Source organism: Pinus tabuliformis, chromosome 1_1, assembly GCF_031772625.1.
Source record: "Pinus tabuliformis cultivar Carrire ecotype Pingquan chromosome 1_1, CPIR1, whole genome shotgun sequence".
Taxonomy (NCBI): domain Eukaryota; kingdom Viridiplantae; phylum Streptophyta; class Pinopsida; order Pinales; family Pinaceae; genus Pinus; species Pinus tabuliformis.
In genome coordinates this window covers 565,524,054-565,545,657 of record NC_142297.1, presented here as the reverse complement: position 1 = coordinate 565,545,657, position 21,604 = coordinate 565,524,054, and the positions used below count along the sequence as shown (strand labels likewise).

At 38.6% G+C, this 21,604-nt stretch overlaps 1 protein-coding gene and 1 pseudogene across 2 annotated transcripts; both read left to right on the top strand.

The window, feature by feature from the left end:
- The first annotated feature begins 309 nt into the window (after window positions 1-309).
- On the top strand, window positions 310-16,173 carry LOC149214416 (uncharacterized). 2 transcript variants are annotated; one of them, XM_089390902.1, is made up of 3 exons: window positions 310-454; window positions 14,088-14,438; window positions 16,002-16,173. In XM_089390902.1, the coding sequence occupies exons 1-2, from the start codon at window positions 353-355 to the stop codon at window positions 14,385-14,387; spliced, it is 402 nt and encodes a 133-aa protein (XP_089247028.1). In that variant the 5' UTR covers window positions 310-352; the 3' UTR covers window positions 14,388-14,438; window positions 16,002-16,173. The 2 variants fall into 2 exon arrangements, with proteins under 2 accessions (XP_089247028.1, XP_089247027.1); XM_089390901.1 differs by having other exon boundaries at window positions 14,079-14,438.
- A 3,868-nt stretch (window positions 16,174-20,041) lies between these two features.
- LOC149214415 (short-chain dehydrogenase reductase 2a pseudogene) lies at window positions 20,042-20,347 on the top strand (annotated as a pseudogene).
- Window positions 20,348-21,604: the final 1,257 nt, after the last annotated feature.

Sequence of the window (21,604 nt, the reverse complement as noted above, 5' to 3'; positions counted from 1 at the left end):
TTTTGGATACTATTTTTCCCACTCTCTACCATTTCTTGGATTGTTTCTTATAAAAATCATGCTAGGCCATATTCTCTCTCTGTCTCTCGCTATATATATATACACACATTGTTCTGCTGACATTTGACATAGTATTAATTTCTTTGTTGATATAGGATATCTTTAGATTCTTGATAAGTTGTTTTCTTTTCGTATGTTTTATTTGGGTGCTTAGCTCTGTTCTTGTTTCTCCTTTCTGACACCAGGACACAGTTATGTCGATAAACATGGAGGACAGAATAGAAGATGCTGTTGGGTTTATAGAAGTGAAAAACCAAGCATATCAAAAATTGTATCCTCTTACTTGGATTTGATGTTCAGTTTCAACGAGGATGAAACTGAGTGTAAAGAAACTGTGTCTTCTTCCCATGACATTGTTGGAGATGAAAATTCAACGGACTTAAGTGATCAACCGGTATGGTGGCGACATCTAATGGTCTATTTCAAGTTCAATTTAAGTTCTTGTATTCTACATCCTCTTTATTGATATTTCTTATACAAGACCTTGTCTAAAGTTATAACTTGGTCAAAGTTTCATGCTTCCATCATCTTTGGATACTATGTTACCAGAAACGGGACGGTTGTCACCGTTCCCGGTAAAAAATGTGTAAGAAACGAGACCAGACGGAAACACCATTTTCTACGGTCGTTTTAGTTAACCAGTGCATAGATTTTACGGGAAATCTTTTACACGTCGTAGTTTGCTCTTTTGCAAGTCGTTCTCAGCTCTATATTTTCACTCTTTATTGTAGATTTCATGCATGTATTCATTCAATAACCTAGAGGCCTATGCGAAGTATACAAAAAGTTGATTATTTTTGTACTATTGTCCTTTTTTTAGTTGATTTGTTTTACGTGAACATGTATACTGTTAAAATTCATACTTTAAACACTATTCTATATGTGGCTCAAGAAGTTCACATTTAATTGCAAATCTATTTATTGTTTATATATATATATATATATATATATATATATATATATATATATATTATTTGGTTTTTTTTAAGGAAACAATAATTAGCCGAAGGCCCAAAATGCATAAGAATGTATACACTTAATTGACTAGGAAGCATAAGAATGTATATATTTAATAGTCAATTTGCTAAGCATAAGTTTGGTATTCAAATTATTTAGTTTTTAAATAAAATTTGGGCTAGAAAATTAGTTGAAACTATATTGAAAATTGAAACTAACTCTGCATTTTTCATTTTTATTTTCATTTTCTCTCTCCTCGTTTCTTGAGTGCGAAACCTCTAAACTCTATTTCTCGTACCGTTGTCGTTTCTCGTTTCGTTTCTGGTTTCTCGAATCTGGTAACATAGTTTGGATATAGTTTATAAACAGTATATGAAGAAATCATCAGTTTTTGTTGTTGTCTAGTTTCTGCCAACCAATGTAGAGTTAAGCACTGCTAGAATAGTGTTAACACAGCTCTCTCTTGTTTACTTATTTATCACACTTGTAAGATAAATCGTTGATTTCTTACTATTTTCAGTGTCCATGATAATGTTGCAAGGCTTCAGTGCCTTCATTTAGTATTTAGGATTCCATATAAATTTTGAATCACAGGAACAAAAACATATTGCAACTAGGATGCACATTAGAATTTCACACCATCTTGAGCAAAGCATCTCTAAAGTCACTTTCTTATGCAGTTGACTCTTTTAGCATCATCTTAGAAGTAAGACAACCTGCGATGGTGGCAATTTTTGAACACTTACTAAGCCACATCTTATCTTTTGGCACACCATGTTGCAAAGATATTTATTAACTCATTTCCCTAGGCCTTGTTACACGAAACTTTTCCAATGTGAAGCACAGACTTGTTTTGAAAATGCATCATATATTTCATTAAAAGTAATTTGCATGTACCTCAAAGAGTAACATATCTGGTCCCATAGAGTGGTCACAGCAGGTCCACTTTCTGCATAAGTAAAGAGAGCTAGTGTATTTGCATTTGTTCCAACTCAAAGAGAATCTGTCATTCAGAAAGCAGGCCATTCTGCAGTGATTTAAATATCCAAATCTGATTTGAATGTTGAAACTTCTGCCAGGTGAAGGATGTTGTTGCATTGTAACAAGTTGCATGACAACAATGCTTCCATGAGAATATATGGCAAGTCCATTTTTGGCAGGTGTAGCTTTGGCAAATTTTGCACTTTTTGTTTTATTATTTGGACTGACTTATTTCTCCTTTCAGTCTTTTTTGCAACATTCTTACATCCTTGCCCCGATTCTCATAAAAATACCTGTTGTAGTTCAAACATCCAAAGAACCTTTGAAGTTGCATTTTCTCCAAAATTTGATCGGGAAATTTCTCTGAAGCTTTTAACACATGTTCATGCAATGCATATTTTGTAAGCAAAGATGATCAAGAACTGGTAAGCCTTCCTGAGAGATTTGTCTTGTAAACATGGGTGGGTGCCTGTTTAAACTTCGACGACTCTTTCACCCAGCGCTTGACAATGTCTCTAGTGTTCACATAGCTATGGGTGGCATAGAAAAGTGAATCCATGCGCTTCACTGACTTGGGCAAGTGATACATCTACTAAAATTTATCTGCCCTAAATATGGCAAGCTCTCTCCCGCTGACACTGCTCAATGTCATAGTCTGCTCATCCGTATGTGAGACAATCCAACTGATGATGTCTGCACATGGGAAGGCGGGGTACCTACATGCAACCTTGTATAACCTTGACCGCTGGATGCTAAGATACTTGCCGGTCCTCTAAATCTGCCTTGAAGTCCTTTGCCAAAGTGTCTTTGATCTGCTGCCATGTCAGTGTTGTTCCCTTCTCAATGAACAACTGAGTATCTGCATATACTGGTAAATCCACTGATATCTGCTCAACTTCTTCCCCAATACTACTCTCGGCGGTTTCCTTTGATGCAGCTCTCTTGGATGCCATGGTAACTATAACTGCTAGAGAGATGCTCAAGAACAACTTTACCTGTGGGACAAAGAGGACACTCATGGCAAGCAAATGTTAGCTAAAAGCCAGACTCATGATGGGAAGGATTGTGCAATTTTAACTGATAGGGGTGACTGGCTGACTGTGGGAACTAGGCATTGTGCAGTCCTAGCAGTCAGTGTGGGAGCTTGATGAGTGGAACTGTGCAATGCGCAATTCAGTCTGGGCCAAGCCATGGGAGAGTGGCCAAGTTGGGAGACTGACTCCTGGAACAACGTAGTGTGTAGTAGGAGCCAGCCCAAGCTATGCTCTACGCAATTCCAAAAGCCAAGCCAAAGGCTTGAGTCTCCAGATTGCACAGAGCTAGTTGTGCTCAGTGAAATCCGGGCAAAGGGGACCTAGATCTGCCCAAGGGGAGTGAAAAACAAGCAAATCTGAAAGATGGTGTGATGTTGAGTGCAAATATGACTAAGTGTTGATGCATGCAGGTGAAACAAGTGTAACAATTGAGTAAACTGAAGGAAAACAAAGCATGTGAAGAGAGTCGCCGCAACAACGACCATTGGTGCAAAAATGGGAAAACTCATGCGACACCTGGGAAAGACTATCTATAACTTGAAACAACACTTCTACAAGCTAAAATGCCAGCAATTTTGTAAAGAAACAAGTGAAACAACACTCACACATGCTAAACAACAAAAAGCGACAGAAATAATGGCAAAAGACGAGAAACTCAAAACTCACCTGGAAAAGCAATGATGATCGCATCGAAGGCTCCTTGATCTCCTCGGGAATGCTAAAGCTCCAAGATCGAGTGTGCAAATGAGCTCTAGCAGCGTCAATTAAATAGATTTGGTCAAGTTAGGGTTTATGACACGCATGCCTAAAATCAAGGAAAATGTGACACTTGGCGAAAGTTTCTAAAATTGACACAAGTGCCTCCTTCGGGTTACTAAAAATAGATCCCTATTTTATAGGGATGCTTTTTGCTTTTTTTGCTTTTTTCGAGAAAACTGTCATGCATTGCCTGGGAGGATTGCACAGTTCTGGGAAGGACTGTGCAACTCTCTGGCTCATGCACTGCGCAGTTTCTAAGCATAGTGGTGTCTTCGCAATTTCTGGGCTCAGTATTGGGCTGCCTTGTTGATTTGTGTAGCTTGGGAGGTACTCTAAGCCCTAGGTTTTACAATTTGAAGGGAAAAGCACCACAAGGGTAACTTGTGGGCTTGGAACCCAAGCATGGGGTTTTGCACCCATCGAGATTTGGGTCAAAACTATGATGAATTTGAGCTTGGGAAAATTTGAGGTGATAGAGTTTGGTGAGCCGATTCCAACGCTCCAAAGATCACTCAAATCATAGCTCTAGAAACGAAGTTATGAATTTTTGAAGTTGACTAGTAATTATTGGTTTTCAAGTCATATAGGCTTGATGTAAATTACTCCAATAGAAGGGTCTCTTCATGAATTCGATGGAGCCTCTCTTTAGGCTATAAAAGGAGGTGAAGACATGCCATTTGAATCATCCAAAAGTGCAATACAAGAGCTCAAGAAGAACTCGGTCAAGGGAGCAGAAGGTCTGTTGAGGACGCAACAAAGAGGCAAGGACAACGAGGCAGTTGAGGATTGTTTTAGGGCTTATTGAAGGGTATTCGAGCTGCTATTAGAGGGTTGAAGAGCTGGCTTGAGGGTCGAGTTTCAACAGAGGATAACACAAGTTTGTGGGGCAACTTTAACACGAGGTATCTCTGTTTTTGTGTGGGCCATAGGTACAGGAGGTTAGTTGTGGTAGGCTGCAGGCCATACCACCTCAGAAAGGTACCTATGCTGGACTGTTTGAGGGTGGTATAACCCCAGAACAACAACACTAAATCAGGGCATACTCCCTTGACTAGGCCGCAGTTAAATAAGGGTTGTTTGGGTGGAGAAGTAAGGGTTGTTGCAACGAGTCAATGCCCTAACTAGGGACAACAGAACTATAGACTTGGAGAAACATTTGTGTCTTGTATTGGGTCAAAGATTTTACTTGTTTTGGATCATTCTAGCAGTCTGTGAGAGCCAAGTGTTGGAGTTGTCTTGGATGTGAAGAAATAATCAACTAGAAGCAGATCTTGCAGTGATGTGATTGGGTGCCATTGATTTGATTGGAGGGTAGTGTGTTGGCTACCCAAAGTAGCCTTAGAGCAGCAGACAAGAAGGACATTGTTGGTGCGTGATTGGGTGAAGATTGCAGCCTTATGAGTAGCTCTTTGATGGACGAAAGAGGCTACTAGAAGGTAGATTGGAGCTTAGGTATTGGCCAACCTAGAGAGTAGGTTGACGAGCCCATGTACATGCAGTAAAAGTGACTTGCACCATTGTTAGGAGGCGACCCTCTTGGAGTCTCGATGTGTAGTGGCTATGATGGACTAAGGCATTACTAGTGAGCAGTACAGGAGCGAAGGACCGACAAGACAAGATACAACATTGAAGTTGCAACAAAGTTTATCATTGTATCTTGTATACCATAGGTTGTTGTATTATTCATATTTGGTTTAATATAGTGAAGACTGGGATTGTAAAATATTGTACAATTTTGTTAAAAATCGTGTATATTTGTGCATATATGATTACTGCCTTATATTTCCGTTGTGCAAAGTAGTTTATGGTTGAGATTCTCGGTTTGGTAGCGTCAGTGATTTTAAGACTCTAACCTAGACCCAAGGCCGTTGAAATTCAACATGGTATTAGAGCGTATATTAGAAGTAAGTAAATCAGAGTTGTGCGTAGCGAAGTGCAACGTGAAAGGGAGTTGGTCACATTGTAAGTGAAGGGCTCACTACAATGTCGAAGTTGCAAGCAGGTCTCCGGTATGAGGACAGGTTGGAGGGGTTTCCCAACTATAGTCCTTGGAAGGAAAGGATCAGGTTGATCTTGTAGGTCAACAGGCTCTGGGAGTTCGCCGAGAAAGAGATCAAGAAGCCAACTGACCCTAAGGAGCTGGAAATATATGAATATTTGGATGTGAGGATGAGATTGATCATCCTAGATGGTGTGAAGGATGCCCTAATACCTCATTTGTCCGAGAAGAACAATGCACATGAGATGTGGGTGGCTCTTTAGAATTTGTTCTAGAATAAGAATGATAATCGGGTACTGATATTGGAGGATAAGTTGAAGTCCACCAAGATGATAAAGAGTGAAAGCATGACCTCGTATCTAACGAGATTGTCTCAGGTCAAAGATGAGCTTGCTGCCATCGGTGTGTCTACCTCAGATGGAGATATGGTAAGGATTTCCTTGAATGGATTCACCGAGGATTGGAAGCCCTTCATCAAATGGATCGTTGCCAGGGAGAAGCTTCCAGACTGGGATAGGCTGTGGGATGACTTCATTCAAGAAGAGTTGCGAGACGAGGATCTTCATCTAAAGAAGAAGGCTGCAGATGATGACATGGCACTTGCATCGCGAATGAAGGATAAGCAAAAGAAGGACTTGAGTAACATCAAGTGTTTTAACTGTGGCGAGATGGGTCATTATTCATTGAGATTTCCGATAAAGAAGAAGGGAGATGATGAGAAGAGGAAAGGAAAGCAGGCTACCGTTGTTGCCACTTTAACTGAGAGAGATGATCTCTCCAAGAGATTGGAAGAGGACTTTGCTATGTTTTCTCATTTCTCGCAAGGTATTGTTAATGAGGATGGATGGTACGTGGACAGTGGTGCGACGAAGCATATGATAGGGTTACAGGAGGTTTTTGAGACTCTAGCTAAATGGGACTCAAAGTTGCACATGGTGTTGGGTGACAAGAGTAAGTTGGAGAGGATCGGGTGTTGTGCCATTCAGGATGGAGAAAGAATGTGTGATATGGGTCTAGGATGTACTATTTGTACTAGGACTCAGATATAGCATGATTTTCGTCTTGATGATCGAGAGGAAGGGGTTTGAGGTCTTGTTCCAAGATGGGAAGGCAAGACTCAGGCCTAGAGGCTCTAAGTCTGATGGGATTGTACTCGGAGTTAGAGAGCATGGTCTCTACAGGTTGACGGGCAAGCCTATGGATCATGGAAAGAAGCAGGTGGAGCAGGTGCAGGTTCCAGAGAAGTAGGAGCAGGTGCAGGTGCAAGCTTCAAAGGAGCAGGTACAGGTTCCCGAGAAGAAGGTACACCTTCTCGAGAAGGTCCAGGTTCTAGAGACTCAGAGGGAGTCTAGTTTGAGAGGGAGCTTGTAGATTCAGAGGGAGACTCTGCAGTCTAAGAAGAGCGTGTGGTCAATGAGGATGGATGGTACGTGGACAGTGGTGCGACGAAGCATATGACAGGGTTACAGGAGGTTTTGAGACTCTAGCTAAATGGGACTCGAAGTTGTACATGATGTCGGGCGACAAGAGTAAGTTGGAGATCTGAGGATCGTGTGTTGTGCCATTCAATATGGAGATAGAACGTGTGATGTGGGTCTAGGATGTACTGTTTGTACCAGGACTCAGATATAGTATGATTTCCATCTTGATGATCGAGAGGAAGGGTTTTGAGGTCTTGTTCCAGGATGGGAAAGCAAGACTCAGGCCTAGAGGCTTTAAGTCCGATGGGATTGTACTCAGATTTAGAGAGCATGGTGTCTACAGGTTGACGGGCAAGCTTATGGTTCATGGAAAGAAGCAGGTGGAGCAGGTGCAAGTTCCAGAGAAGTAGGAGTTGGTGCATGTGCAGGCTTCAAAGGAGCAGGCACATGTTCCCGAGAAGAAGGTACACCTTCCCGAGAAGGTCCAGGTTCTAGAGACTCTGAGGGAGTCTAGTTCGAGAGGGAGCTTGCAGATTCAGAGGGAGACTCTGCAACCTAAGAAGAGCGCGTGGTCAGTGGGGAGCAAGGGTGCTCCTACAACGACCAGAAGGAATCATGGAGAGAGTGGAAGATGTTACAAGATAAGAAAAAGAAGCAGGGTGCTTCTAGCAGTGACAACGACCCTTCTGAGAAGGGTGTAGTTCATCGTACAGGGATTACTGTGATTGTTAGCGCCAAGAGTTGGGAAAGTGTTGCGAGTAGCGATGACGATGAGTTACTTCCTAGTCTTGGAAGTACCTCCCTCGCTAAGAGGGAGTGTTGATTTGTGTAGCTTGGGAGGTACTCCAAGCCCTAGGGTTCAGAGTTTGGAGGGAAAAGCACCACAACAGTCACTTGTGGGCTTGGACGCAAGCATGGGGTTTTGCACCCATTGGGATTTGGGTCAAAACTATGATGAATTTGAGCTTGGGAAAATATGAGGTGATAGAGCTTGGTGAGCTGATTCCAATGCTCCAAATATCACGCAAATCAGAGCTCTAGAAACGAAGTTATGAATTTTTTAAGTTGACTAGTAATTATTGGTTTTCAAGTCATGTAGGCTTGATGTAATTACTCCAATAGAAGGGTCTCTTCATTAATTCAGCGGAGTCCCTTTTTAGGCTATTAAAGGAGGGTGAAGACATGCCATTTGAACCATCCAAAAGTGAAATACAAGAGCTTAAGAAGAACTTGGTCAAGGGAGTAGAAGCTCTGTTGAGGACGCAACAAAGAGGCAAGGACAGCGAGGCAATTGAGGACTGTTTTAGGGCTCATTGAAGGGTATTTAAGCTCCTGTTAGAGGGTCGAAGAGCTGGCTTGAGGGTCGAGTTTCAACAGATGATAACGCAGGTCTGTGTGGCAACTTTAAGGTCAGGTATCTATATTTTTGTGTGGGCCGTAGGTAAAAGAGGTTAGCTGTGGTAGGCAACAAGCCATACCACCTCAGAAAGGTGCCTACGCGGGACTGTTTGAGGGTGATATAACCCCAAAACAACAACACTAAATCAGGGCATACTACCTTGACTAGGCTGCAGTTAAATAAAGGATGTTTGGGCGAACATGTAAGGGTTGTTGCAATGTGTCAATGCCATAACCAGGGACAACAATACTATAGACTCGGAGCAACATTTGTGTCTTGTATTGGGTCAAAGATTTGACTTGTTTTGGATCATTCTAGCAGTTTGTGAGAGCCAAGTTTTGGAGTTGTCTTGGATGTGAAGAAACGATCAACTAGGAGCAGATCTTGCAGTGACGTGCTTGGGTTCCATTGATCTGATTGGAGGGTAGTGTGTTGGCTACCCAAAGTAGCCCTAGAGCAGCAGATAAGAAGGACGTTGTTGGTGCATGATTGGGTGAAGATTGTAGCCTTATGAGTAGCTCTTTGATGGACGAAAGAGATTACTAGAAGGTAGATTGGAGCTCAGATATTGGCCAGCCTAGAGAGCAGTTTGATGAGCCCGTGTACATGCAGCAGAAGTGACTTGCAACATTGTTAGGAGGTAGCCTTCTTGGAGTCTCGATGTGTGGTGGCTTTGATGGACTAAGGCACTACTAGTGAGAAATACGAGAGCGAAGGACTGACAGGGCAAGATACGACATGAAAGTTGCAACGAAGTTTGTCATTATATCTTGCATACCATAGGTTGTTGTATTATTCAGATTTGGTTTAATATAATGAAGATTGGGATTGTACAATATCGTACAATTTTGTTAAAAACCGTGTATATTTGTGAATATATGATTTACTGCTTTATATTTCCGCTGTGCAAAATAGTTTATGGTTGAGATTCTTGGTTTGGTAGTGTCAGTGATTTTAAGACTCTAACCTAGACCCAAGGTCGTGGAAATTCAACATGCCCCTCCATGACTACGCATTTCTAGAGGTCAAAGCTCACTAGCAGTTAGGACTGCACAATTCCCAACAACAAGGCCATTTGTCCTCAAGAATTACGTAGTTCTCTGAGGCAAGCCCAAAACTGTTAAGGGACCAAGTCAGGAGATCGGCTTGTGGGTTAGAAAATGAACTAAGTGAGAAAACACAAGCCAAGATGAAAAGAATAAGCCTCAGTTAAAGCACAATTACCTGGATTAGTGCAAGATGAGCTGCTGTGGTTTAAAAGGAAGGCTCCAAAATCGAAGCATAGGCAAAATTTTGGAGGGTGGTTGTAGCCGCTACTACAGAAGGGAAATTCCCTTAAATAATTTTGGCCAGATTTTCTTGCTGTTTGGATTGCCAGTTGGGCATCCACAGATTGTACTTAGAATTTCACTGCTGCATAATAATAAAACCCTCCTTTGCTACACCGGTTTTCCCAAGTTGGGTTTTTCCGGGGACATTTGTCCAAAAATAATGGTGTCATTTTTATGTGTGTGTGCTATTTTTTTCTCAGTTTCCAGCGCTATTATTTCCACAATATTTTATTTGTGAAGGTTGCAGTGTGATTTATTTAGTATTTGCTGTAGCAAATAAGCCAATGGATTAGTTCAGATCAATGTTGTGAACATCGACATCAGGATAAAATCGGCAAGGGTTCGGAAAACCAAATCGTCGTAAAAATCGAACAAATATTGGTGAAAATCTGCACACATCGGGAAAATTAAGATACCATTAAAAAGTTAGCATAAAAATATAGGTAAAAATCGGCAAACATTGGCTAGGCTAAAAAATTGTGATTTCGAGATAAAATCAAGATGTTATTGAGATGTTCACAACATTGGTTTAGATTGCTTGTTTGGTGTACCAAAATGGCCCTACATGGTTGAGTAGCCTACTAGATGCGACAATGTTTGAGATAACAAGAAATTTTATTTTATTTTTTAATTTTTTTTTTGTTCTTTTCTTTTCATTAAAAAACAAAAAAACCTAAATCCTAAACCCTACCAACATCTTGCACTGGAAGACTCATTTTCCTGATATAGTTTGACCAAATATGCTGGCAATTAATGGTAATGTTAAATTCTTTTCCTTCATCTCCTTTCACTTAAATTTTTAAGATTACCATTAACATTACCATTAATTGTTTCAGGATGTTTGAGATTGGCTCGAACGTCATTGGACTTCATATGGAGAAAGTAGAATTTCATATCTCATTCAAAACTCAGTGGAAAACAATTTTCAGGATTTCATGACTGATAGGATTGCAACATTTTCATTGAATTCTATCATGTATGAGGGTATTGAATTAGCATTTAATCGAGGGTATTGATTGTTGAACTCTGTAATGTCCTTGGAAAAATGTGCTCTTCACCTAGGCGATGAGACCAAAATCAATGATTAGACATGTTAAGCTTTTCCTACCAAATTATATGGCTTGGATTAGGTAGGTTTCATCAAAATATGGTGGTGTTGATTGATGTCCCTGGAGGAATGAGGTAGAGGCAAAGGCTAGACAAGGCGCAGAGGTTGATGCTAATGATGAGTATCTCGATTCCCAATATAAGCAATGGTGGATCATTGCTTGCCATTTAATTTATTCATAATGCTTTCTTTCAAAATGTCAACAATTTCTTGTAATCATGGTTTGGATTTAAAAAATATATATTTTTCATTAAATATTGAATATTTTACATATTGTTTAAATTAATCGAGTCATTGAAATCAGATTGGTCTGAGTCATTTCAAGTTTGAGTCTGAATTGATCCTCAATCGATTCTGAGTCTGAGTCCGAGTTTTAAAACATTGAGATTATATGAACCACTTTGATTCATTACATTAGTTTAGGAGCCCTCATAGGGCACTTCCTCTGCTATCTAGGAATGATTTGATATAAGCCTTTGGCCACAAGCTTCTCAGAACCTATCTGATCTTGGCCTTTGGGCACAAACTTCTCAAAACCTATCTGATCTTTGCCACTGGCCATATGTTTGATCTTGGTCTTTGGCCATATTCTAGCTAGCATTTATCCTTTTTTGTCAAGACATGAAAGAAATATGGACCTCTAAAAATGAAGAGGAGAAAATCGAAAATAAGAAGTTAATATTTGCGGACAAATAAGAACTGTCAATAATGATAGGAATTATTTAGTGCTTCACATATGATTGGATTCTTGGTACTTGGTATCACATTATTATTTATATGTATGGAGATCTTTTTGTTGAGACTTTAAGTTTCCTAGTTTCATGGAGTAATTGAGAGCTCTTCTCCAATTATGTCTATTGCTATGCTTAGTTGCTAGTTTTTTGGAGCTTGTTGAGCATTGATCTCCTAGTCTGCTAACTGTGTTTTCTTAATGTAAATCTACATACGCATGTTCTTTGTTTAATGAAAATCAGTGCTTTGCTTAATAAAAATCATGAGCAGAGTTCAAGATATATGGTGCTTAACACTTAATTTGACTGTTTTTAATTAAACAAAGCAGATGCTTATGTAACTTTACATGAAGAGATCTCCCTCAACAAACTAGGAGATCAATGCTCAACAAGCTCCTAGAATCTAGCAACTAAGCATGATAATAGAGATAGTTGGAGAAGTGGTTTAGAGTCTCAACTACTTCATGAGACTAGGAAACGGAAAGGTCTCGACAATCAGAATCTAAGCAATGATAAAACAATACAACTAATAATGTGATACTATGTACCGAGAATCCAATCATATATGAATCACTAAATAATCCCTGTCAAACACCAAGAAATATACAATATTGTTAGCAGTGGAACAAGTCACCATCGTAATCAGATGGGTTTCATGGCCACTTGCCCTGGCAACCAGGGAAGGTTAGCTTAGATGCTGAGAAGCGTAGAAGAAAACGCATGCTAGCTTGCAACCCAGACGTGCCCATTTGACATGTTGGTTTGGAAAGAGAGGACCACCTTAAAGATGGTTCTCCTCCTTCCTTGTCACGTTACTTTTCTTTTGTAAAGCCATGAATTCTACAGAGCCAAGTGAAATGCCAGATGAGCTTATATCTGGAAATAATCATAATGAAATCCAGTGTTTGATGAGTTAATGGGACTTTCAATGCTCATGGTAAATGTGTATACGCTGATATAACTCAAGAGCGCTGTGCTTAATGTTCTGTGTAAGAAGTTCTTTGAACGGAATTGCTCTTATGGTTCTCTGACCATTTCATGATTTACAGTCTTATTGGAAAGCTTCAATCCACTGGTGCTATAGGTGATTGCTTGTAAAAATATATGGCTATGTTAATTCAAGAGATTGTACCTGCAGACTGCAGCCCGTCGCACAGACTGAACACGTGAAGGCTGGCTGCTGATTTTGATGATTGAAATTGGAAACAGAAACCTGAGTGAATTCATGATGATGATTATGTATTTTTAGATATAGAATCTAGATTATAAAAGATGAATGGTAATATGAAATTTTTTTTGTCATATATATATTTATATTTAAATGCACCATTTCCTTGCCATGTTGTATCCAATTTTTTTTTAAATTTGCCGTATCTGTTTAAACCCTGTATCCGTACCCGTTTCAGTGCAGCTTAGGTTTGCTTGTGGAACATTAGGGGTTGATGGCCCACAATTTCTTTGAGAAGAATTGGTGCATGCATACAGCAGATAGTGTGACACACTAAATGTTATTACTTTAGATAATATTATAATCTTTGTTGAAGTCCAAAAGCTGAAAGGATTGTTGGGTTCTTGAGCTTTTTGTTTGGCTCAACGGGACTTGAATAGAATGTATAATATAGGAGAACTGCGTGTGTAAAACCGTTAAGCTCTTACTTTTGTGTTGGCATGCTTCATATTTCTATTTTCCTAGTAGGGAGGCAGTGCTTGAAGTTTTTGGTCTAGAACATTTCTTAATATTGATTAGTGACGGAGATGCAATGCACTGAAAAATAATGTAAGCTGTATAACACTTTAAATGGAGTTGTAAAGATCTGAAGTAGCAGATATAGAAAAGTTGTTGTTGGGGGTTTTCTGTGGAGCTTAAATAATTCAAGTTACCAGTAAAGTATTGATTTGTATACAATGATTATTCAATCAGAACCCATATTTTTCTAATGATAACATTTGGTTTTCTTCCAGTTACAAAGCAATTCCCTAGAAATGAAACAGTTAATGGCATAAATAGTGTTTGCTTGCAATTTCAAAGGAAATGACTACTATAATTAGTCCTATTATTTAGGAAGTCATCGATTACTTGGATTTTAACAGAAGATCCCTTTGATAGGAATGTCTTACAGCTATCATATTAAGACTCCTTTTTGAAGATTTTAACAGTTAACTATTATGAATAACATGTTTCCTTTCAAAACAAGTAAACTTCTCACGCAAGGTATCTCACTCTTCAAAATTTCCAATGAGCTATTTTACCCTTCTCTATACTTGCACAGTTTTACTGACTGACTATTTGTTATGAAGTTAAAGCAGGTAGCTAAAGCGAAGTCCAAGATTGGGATTTTAGAAGCGAAAAATGCAGATTTGAGGGCAACCTTGGAAGCAATGAAGGAACAACTATTGCCATATGACAGCTTGATTTTGTATCCGACCTATGCTAAGAAATTGATGGCTTATCCTCTATCTCAACAGCCTATGATAGAATTAGCTATGAAGGCTAATTTCTACAAGATTCGGCATGAAATACAACAAAAGACTAGGGCAACAATGGCAGTACCAACAGGACGATTACCTGATAAATCTGTAGGCGAATCACCAGAGCTGCAGAAATAATCATTGTTGACTGATGAAATTTTTGTACAACATAACCCTAATGCTGATCATGTAAGTTTTAGACTCTAAAATTTAGAACCAATAAGAATCATGCTTGTGGCTTCACATTCATTTCTGTAATTCATAATTGACACATAATATGGTGTAGATTTTAAACTATCTTTGTAGATAAGCTGTGTGGAACCCTTTCTGATCCTTGATGACAATTGTGATGTTATATCTTTTGTGGGGGTAGATGATGACATCAGTAATGGAAATATGCAGGGCCATCTACTTTTCTAGTTCTAATGCAGGGTAACGAAACTAAACATTTAAGTATATTATTTGTTTATGCTTTTCTAATCCAGTTGATTGAGGACCCTGGCAAATTTCTGCAGCTTTCAATGCTTGTGGGCAACACTGTTTTCTCATGAATATGCATTATGTTCTTCCTTTATTTCAAAATGCATTTGATATCTCATTACTAGACAGAAGTCATATAAAAACATGCCCACTTACTTTGTCTCCTTCCTCGAGAGAATCTACATCTTTCCTAAAATGCCCATCTTGGCTGAAACTTGCAAAGCTAACACTGATTTAAAAGTTGGTTGTTTGCTCAAATGGACAAGATTAATGACCTCATGAATGATTGCCCCACTCTATGTTTTACTTTTCAATAAGAAGTAAATACCCATCTATCTGATCACATCTCTTCCAATCTTCCTCCCTGTTGAATCATCCATTTATCTTAAAAGTATCAAGCCTTTTCCAATATAGAGGACAAACAAAAAGAATGATGTATTCCTTAGCATTTGATGCCCTTAAAGCTCCTACTATCCTGCATTTTCACATAACATGATTCCCCATTTATGCTTTATGGAAAACCGTGAAATATTGGTCAGTAGAGCCAAGATGATGTACTTGATCATTGACTGCCAGACTGTTATAAGAACCAATAACTGAACTACTATAAACAATTGACAATAAAGCTCTTCAGTTCTGTAATCCATATATCATGACTTACCATAAGAACATTGCCAATCTTTACAAATAGTAATCCCCAGGTTCTGTCCATAGCCTGAAGCATTTCAGATTGTTTCAAGGGATTTAGTTCGTTCATATTTTGGGGGATTAAAAGAAAAAAATCAATCATAGATGGAAAATGACACATAAACACTATATTTTTTCATCATTTAATTCTTTGGGAGGATATCTTAAAACATATGTTAACTGCTTTTAATTCACAGGCAAGAAAGGATGTGGGATATATGCATCCTCTTTGTGAAATCCTGAATTCATCTTAGTCCAAGGAAGTAATAAAACCTGCGGTTATTGCAGATTTTTAATAAAGAATTTGTCAAAACCAAGAAAATGCGTGTAGTTGAAGCAACGGATGAACTGGTTTAGTGGCCATTACTTCTGGTAATAATGCAGAGTATTGCTAAATAGGTTTTTGTTTTGAATTTTTTTGTTTTTTGTTTTTTTATTTTTTATTATTATTATTATTATTTTTATAAGTTTATTATTATTTTTTGCTTGCTTAGTTCTATCACTTCATAATGATACAAGAATTATTTCTTCTAAATTTGTATCTGAAAGCGTATACTGATTTTGAAATGTTTTTGCGTCTTGCAGCTGTTTCAGTTGGAATCTCCTTTTAAAGAGTGGATGGTCCTCACAGCAGTTCGAGCGGGTCCAGACCAGGTGGAGTGAACGGATGTGTGAGTCCGAACCAAGAGGAGATGAACCAACTTATTACACGGAATGACCCAGCCCTTCAACATATCTATGAAAGGAGTATCGCTAATGTGCCAATTACTTTCTTATGATTGCTCAGGCCTCTATTCTTGAAGACAACTATTCCAAGCTTGCAATATTGTAATTTTATGTTGCTCTTATAGGCATTCCACTTTCAACGTATATAAGGATGGACTTTTTCTTACTGGAAGAAATTCTACAATTGTATTCATGAACAATTCTTTGGAGCCTGCAATTTAAAGGCTCCACGGTCAAGATTCTGGGTTATCAATCATGTAAATTTCAACTAAACTTGCTTCTGTGACAAGAATATGCTCTATATTATTTGTCGTAGGAATTATTGGCTGAATTGCATATTTCAGCTATTGAAACTGTCAAACACTAGCAAAACAGAATTCTGTGATTGTGTGACGTGACTCTTTACCAGAAATCTGGCTTAAAGCTATTGCTTTCACCTTGTTAATAAATAATTTTAAATATTTGTAATGCTCATAGCAAACGCTGCTAGCTATTAATTTGATCATAGTTATTCAAAAACACTGCATGACTATTGTAATGGCTCAGGAATTTCGTGCTTTGGTATTTTTGATGACCACGTATCATTTTTCGTATTTTCGTGGCTACGTATCATGTTAATGTCGCACAAGTGAGATGTTTCCCGCCTTTCTCTGCTTTGAGGGAGACGGGGTGGTAGGAAACATGCCTTTTTTTTAATGTGGGATTGAATTTGTAGTGAAATGGGCATTTCCCTGTACATTACATGGTCAGGGACATCAGTGGCATACTCTCTGTGAATGCCAATCCCTATGACAATCGAGTATGTCCCTTCCCCAAATCAGTGTTAACATTTAAAGGAAAATGGAGAAAAGCAGTACAAAACCAAGTTATAATTAACCCAAACACTGCTAATCTTCAACCCATTAACATCCCCACAGCCTTTATATGTCAAAGGACCATTCTTTTTTGCTTTTTCAAACATAAAACTAGAAAAGTATGTTTGCAGCCCTAAAATTGGTATATCCTCTAGGAGATTCAAGTGACCTATAGTGAAGAATCAAGCACGCTTAGTTGGAGAGGAAGTCAAATTTTATTAATCTATGATTATGTAGTTAAGGATGGTTATTTCCACGATTCTATGTGATTCTATGTGTTGTCACCCAAAGTGTACACCAAGGGCCACAATGCTCGGGACAAACGCTGTCACTGTAAACTTTGTCCACTATGTTCTAGCTACCTCCTAGGCCAAGCTAAGGGGTAGTCCCTAAGGGATGAAAGATGAATGATGGAGGAAAACTTATTGGGAACCAACAAGTTCTGGGAGATACACTGAGAGCTATCTTATTAACTTGACTTGCAAGCAAGATTAATTGAGCAATGCTTAAAATATTCGATTAAATTTTAGATAGACCGGATTTAAAATTATAAGACCAGTGCCTTTAAATACAATGCTCAGAAAGAAAAGACTTGCAAGATAAATGATTCACCAAGTAACAAGATGACAAATGTCAGTGCCTTTAAATACAATGCTCAGAAATAAAAGACTTGCAAGATAAATGATTCACCAAGTAACAAGATGACAAATGTTGCTTTAGATGGATGATTGACTAACCTATATGAAATGTAAGATGAAACAAGATGTTAAAGATTTAAGTACTTAGATTACGATTTACTCTAAGCTAAACACTAAGTACTTTAATGAAAAATCCCAATTATGTAGATGCTCAAAATACTCTATTTAGGAAATGAAAGATACACAATTTACCACAATTCCATGAAAGAGTACTTAATAAAATGTTGATTACAATCATTTGAAAATTTCCCAAAACTAAATATGCAAGAAATATCCAATAATTCAAGTAAATAAATCCACACTTACAATTAATCTTCCTTTTAAACAATGAATGATCTTGACACCAGCCTAAGCTGCATATACCCCAATGATGCAGCCTAAGCCGCATATACCCACATTATGCAAATTAAGATTGCATGTCACACTATGTGTGTCCCAAGATAAACACCAATATCAATGGTGAAAACTCACTTTATCAAAGTTTAAGTCTTTAAGCGGAAATATATTCGGTTCTCTCTTAATCCTTATAACTCAACCCTTCGATTGATTTTATTAACACGCAGGTCAACCATACCATGGTCTTTAGACTTTGGTTAAAACCCAAACTTAACCCATAATACATTAATCCCGCTTATTTCTATTATAATTCCTATACAATAGAAATATTTCATAACCACGCTTAAAACTTTACCTTTCTGCCATTCCACAAACCTTTTCACACACATCGATGCTCTCCTTAGTGCGTTAAATCTCCGATTTCGATCTCGTTCCTTGATCCAACGGTTATCGCGTCACCCGATCATTAACTAACCCAGACGATCTTTATCGTTGATCTACCCCGCCCAATCCAACGGCTGTTGCATCACCCGATTGCCAACCAACTTGGCTGATCTACACTTGTGATCAATTCCACATGATCTAACGGCTATCGCACAATCTCATGTGGAATCGTGCACGACCGATATTAGGTCGAGAGCACGCGAGAAAAATGGTTTTCTCTCTCCATCGTGTGCTACATGTCGGCGTCTAAGTTTAATCGTGTGAATTTTAGAAAAACCGCTTACCACCTTTAGAGCGCGTGAGCAACTGCTTACCCTTTCCGAATACCACCCACGTGCTCAATACGAAACTTAAAGAAACTCGGCTTAATAAAGGGTTATTGCTTAATCTCCGCCATTCATCCTCTTGACGTCATTTTGCGCGACTTAAGCTTAGCCGTCTATCTCCCTCGCTCTTGTTCATTGATCTGATGGATCCAACGGTTCCTGAACACTGTTACGTTCTTTTGGTTCTTAATGTGTAATTGCCCATTCGGCTTTCTTCCTGTGTATTTGTCTTCGCCTCACGATCTTCACTCATTCTCATATCGATCTCCGCTCGCGCCTTTATGCTTCCTTCACTTTCATTATAACATTAAAGGCTTTCTCCAATAATGTCTGTGTGTAAAACCACAACACTCATCTCTGCACTTCTTCTCTGATTCTGCACACCTGCAACCTACGTTATGCAGAATTACTCAAGTTCACACACAACTTATAATTCAAATACACATCACACAAACTCATAATCGAGTTATCTATATTAATAAACAACATTTACACAGGGATTTCTTCTCGGCCGCCTAATCTTCAATATCAGTGGTCTTTCCTTTCCTGCCCGTAGGCCTACATGACAACCAAACAACCAAATGAGCCAATGACAACCGAAAACGAAACCCCAAATCTCTCACACAACACTACATGGAACTGCAAAATATAAATTTCCAAAATATTTTTAAAATCTACTTTAAATATAAATTTATTTTTGTCATTCTATCATATATTCTGTCTTACTAGGCACACTACTGATTCCGACGCTTCTCTATATTTTGCATTTGATTCTTCCTGTGTTATCTAATTGTTTAATTTCACAATTACGCAATCTCGCTCCCCAGTCATGTCTGACGAAGAGGTTAATGCAACTGCTGCCTCTGTGGGAAATCTGACCTTGCTGCATGCATCTGAGTGACAGTAATATATTTTTGTTTTAGTTAAGATTTAATTGTTAGATATTTTTGCTTTGGTTAATTGGTTGGAAATTTGGTAGGGACTTTTTAGAATTTTAACAGATAACAAATGATTAAACTGCTCCTACAGGAATTTCTGGTTCGGTTTAATTTATTTTGGCAGCTAGATATCATGTTTAACAACGCAGGAATCGTTGATATGGTAAATGTTTCAAGGGGAGTGGCAGAGTACGAGATGGAGCAATTCGACCGAGTTATGAGTGTCAACGTCAGGGGGGTGATGGTGGGTATTAAGCATACGGCCCGAGTGATGATTCCGAGGAAGAAGGGTTCATAATCTCCATGGCCAGCATTGGGGGTGTTGTAGCAGGAATGGCAACACACGCATACACAACTTCCAAGCATGCAGTGATAGGGCTGACTAAGAACGGAGCAACTGAGCTTGGGAAATACGGGATCAGAGTCAACGCTGTTTCTCCTGATGCCGTGGCCATGGCTCTTACGGTCCGGTTCTTCAAACTAGGTGATGCTTCCGCTATTTCAACAGAGGATAAGGCCGCTGTTGATGCCTTCCTCAACACTGCTGCCAACTTAAAGGGCGCGACTCTTAAAGAAGAAGATGTTGCGGAGGCAGGGCTGTATTTTTGACTCCTGACTGACTAATTCTCCACCTTTTTTGGTTTACATTTATACAAAAGGTTCTATGTAACCAATTCTGGTTCATATCCTTAATATGCTGAACTAAATCTTGAATATCCTCAAAGTCCACTTTTAACTCTAGTAATACCTAAGAATCCTTTCTAATTCCACGAATCATGACACCAATTCCTAGTCTAAGACTTACAATTGATTTCCAACTCTCCCAATCTCCAATAATCACTCATGTTCTCCTACATTCGAGAGCATTTACAAATATCCGCACAATATCTAATTAATTCCTATTCCAATCACTCAAAACATTAATAATTACATACATAGGAATCCAATTTCCTTGAAAACACAAGACCCCCTAAGTTAGCTAGAACATAATGAAATTGCTGAACTGTATGCTCCTGCATTAGATTCCCAAGGTTAAAATAATCATGATCTCCTGATCATGTGCTTCCGACCTTTGTCTTCCTGGATCCCATACTTTGTTTTGCAATTTTTTTTTGGTTGCTGCTATTGTTTGTCGTTGTTTTCCAGGTTTCCACACTTTATGTTGCTTTGCCCCACTAGTTATGCTTTCACAGTTTGTGACTATATTTCTCTTTCTGCTACTCCTTGGCCTTCTTATTGTTGTTTTCTTCTGAGGCACCTTCATCATCAATCTTATTATTCTTTCAATCTCTATGTCCAATTTATCTTCTGACTGATAATTACTTTGTCATTTGTTGTTGTACTCTGTCCACTCATCTTTAAACTACTGTTTGTTGTCTTCTCCTTGAAGTTGTTGGATCCATACTACCACCCTTTCATCCTTACCTTCTTGTTGCTGTCTAAACAACCTCTCTTCAATATCTATAAATTTACTTTCGAAAAGTAAATTGTCCTTTAATTCCCTTTGTACTTGATTCCTCTCAAACACATCACTATGATGTTCATTGATTCCAGCATATTCTCTTTCCTCTTCTTTGACAACCCTCAGTAATTGTCCTTCACTTTCTTGATTGATTATGACAATCAGTTTAACTTCTTCAAGCATGGTATCTTCATGCTTTTCATCTTCCTCATCAGTATGTCCGACCTGACAACTTCCAGTCTTCTTCAATTCTAAAACTGACTCTTCAACTTGAAACATGTTTGTCTCATTTTCATCAAATCCTATATTCATAAAAAAAATTATCAGAATTAAAAATATAAGGCCCTTTTACCTCTTCTTCCTTTTCTGGCGACATCTCAGTATGCTGCTCTAAGTTTTCCTCT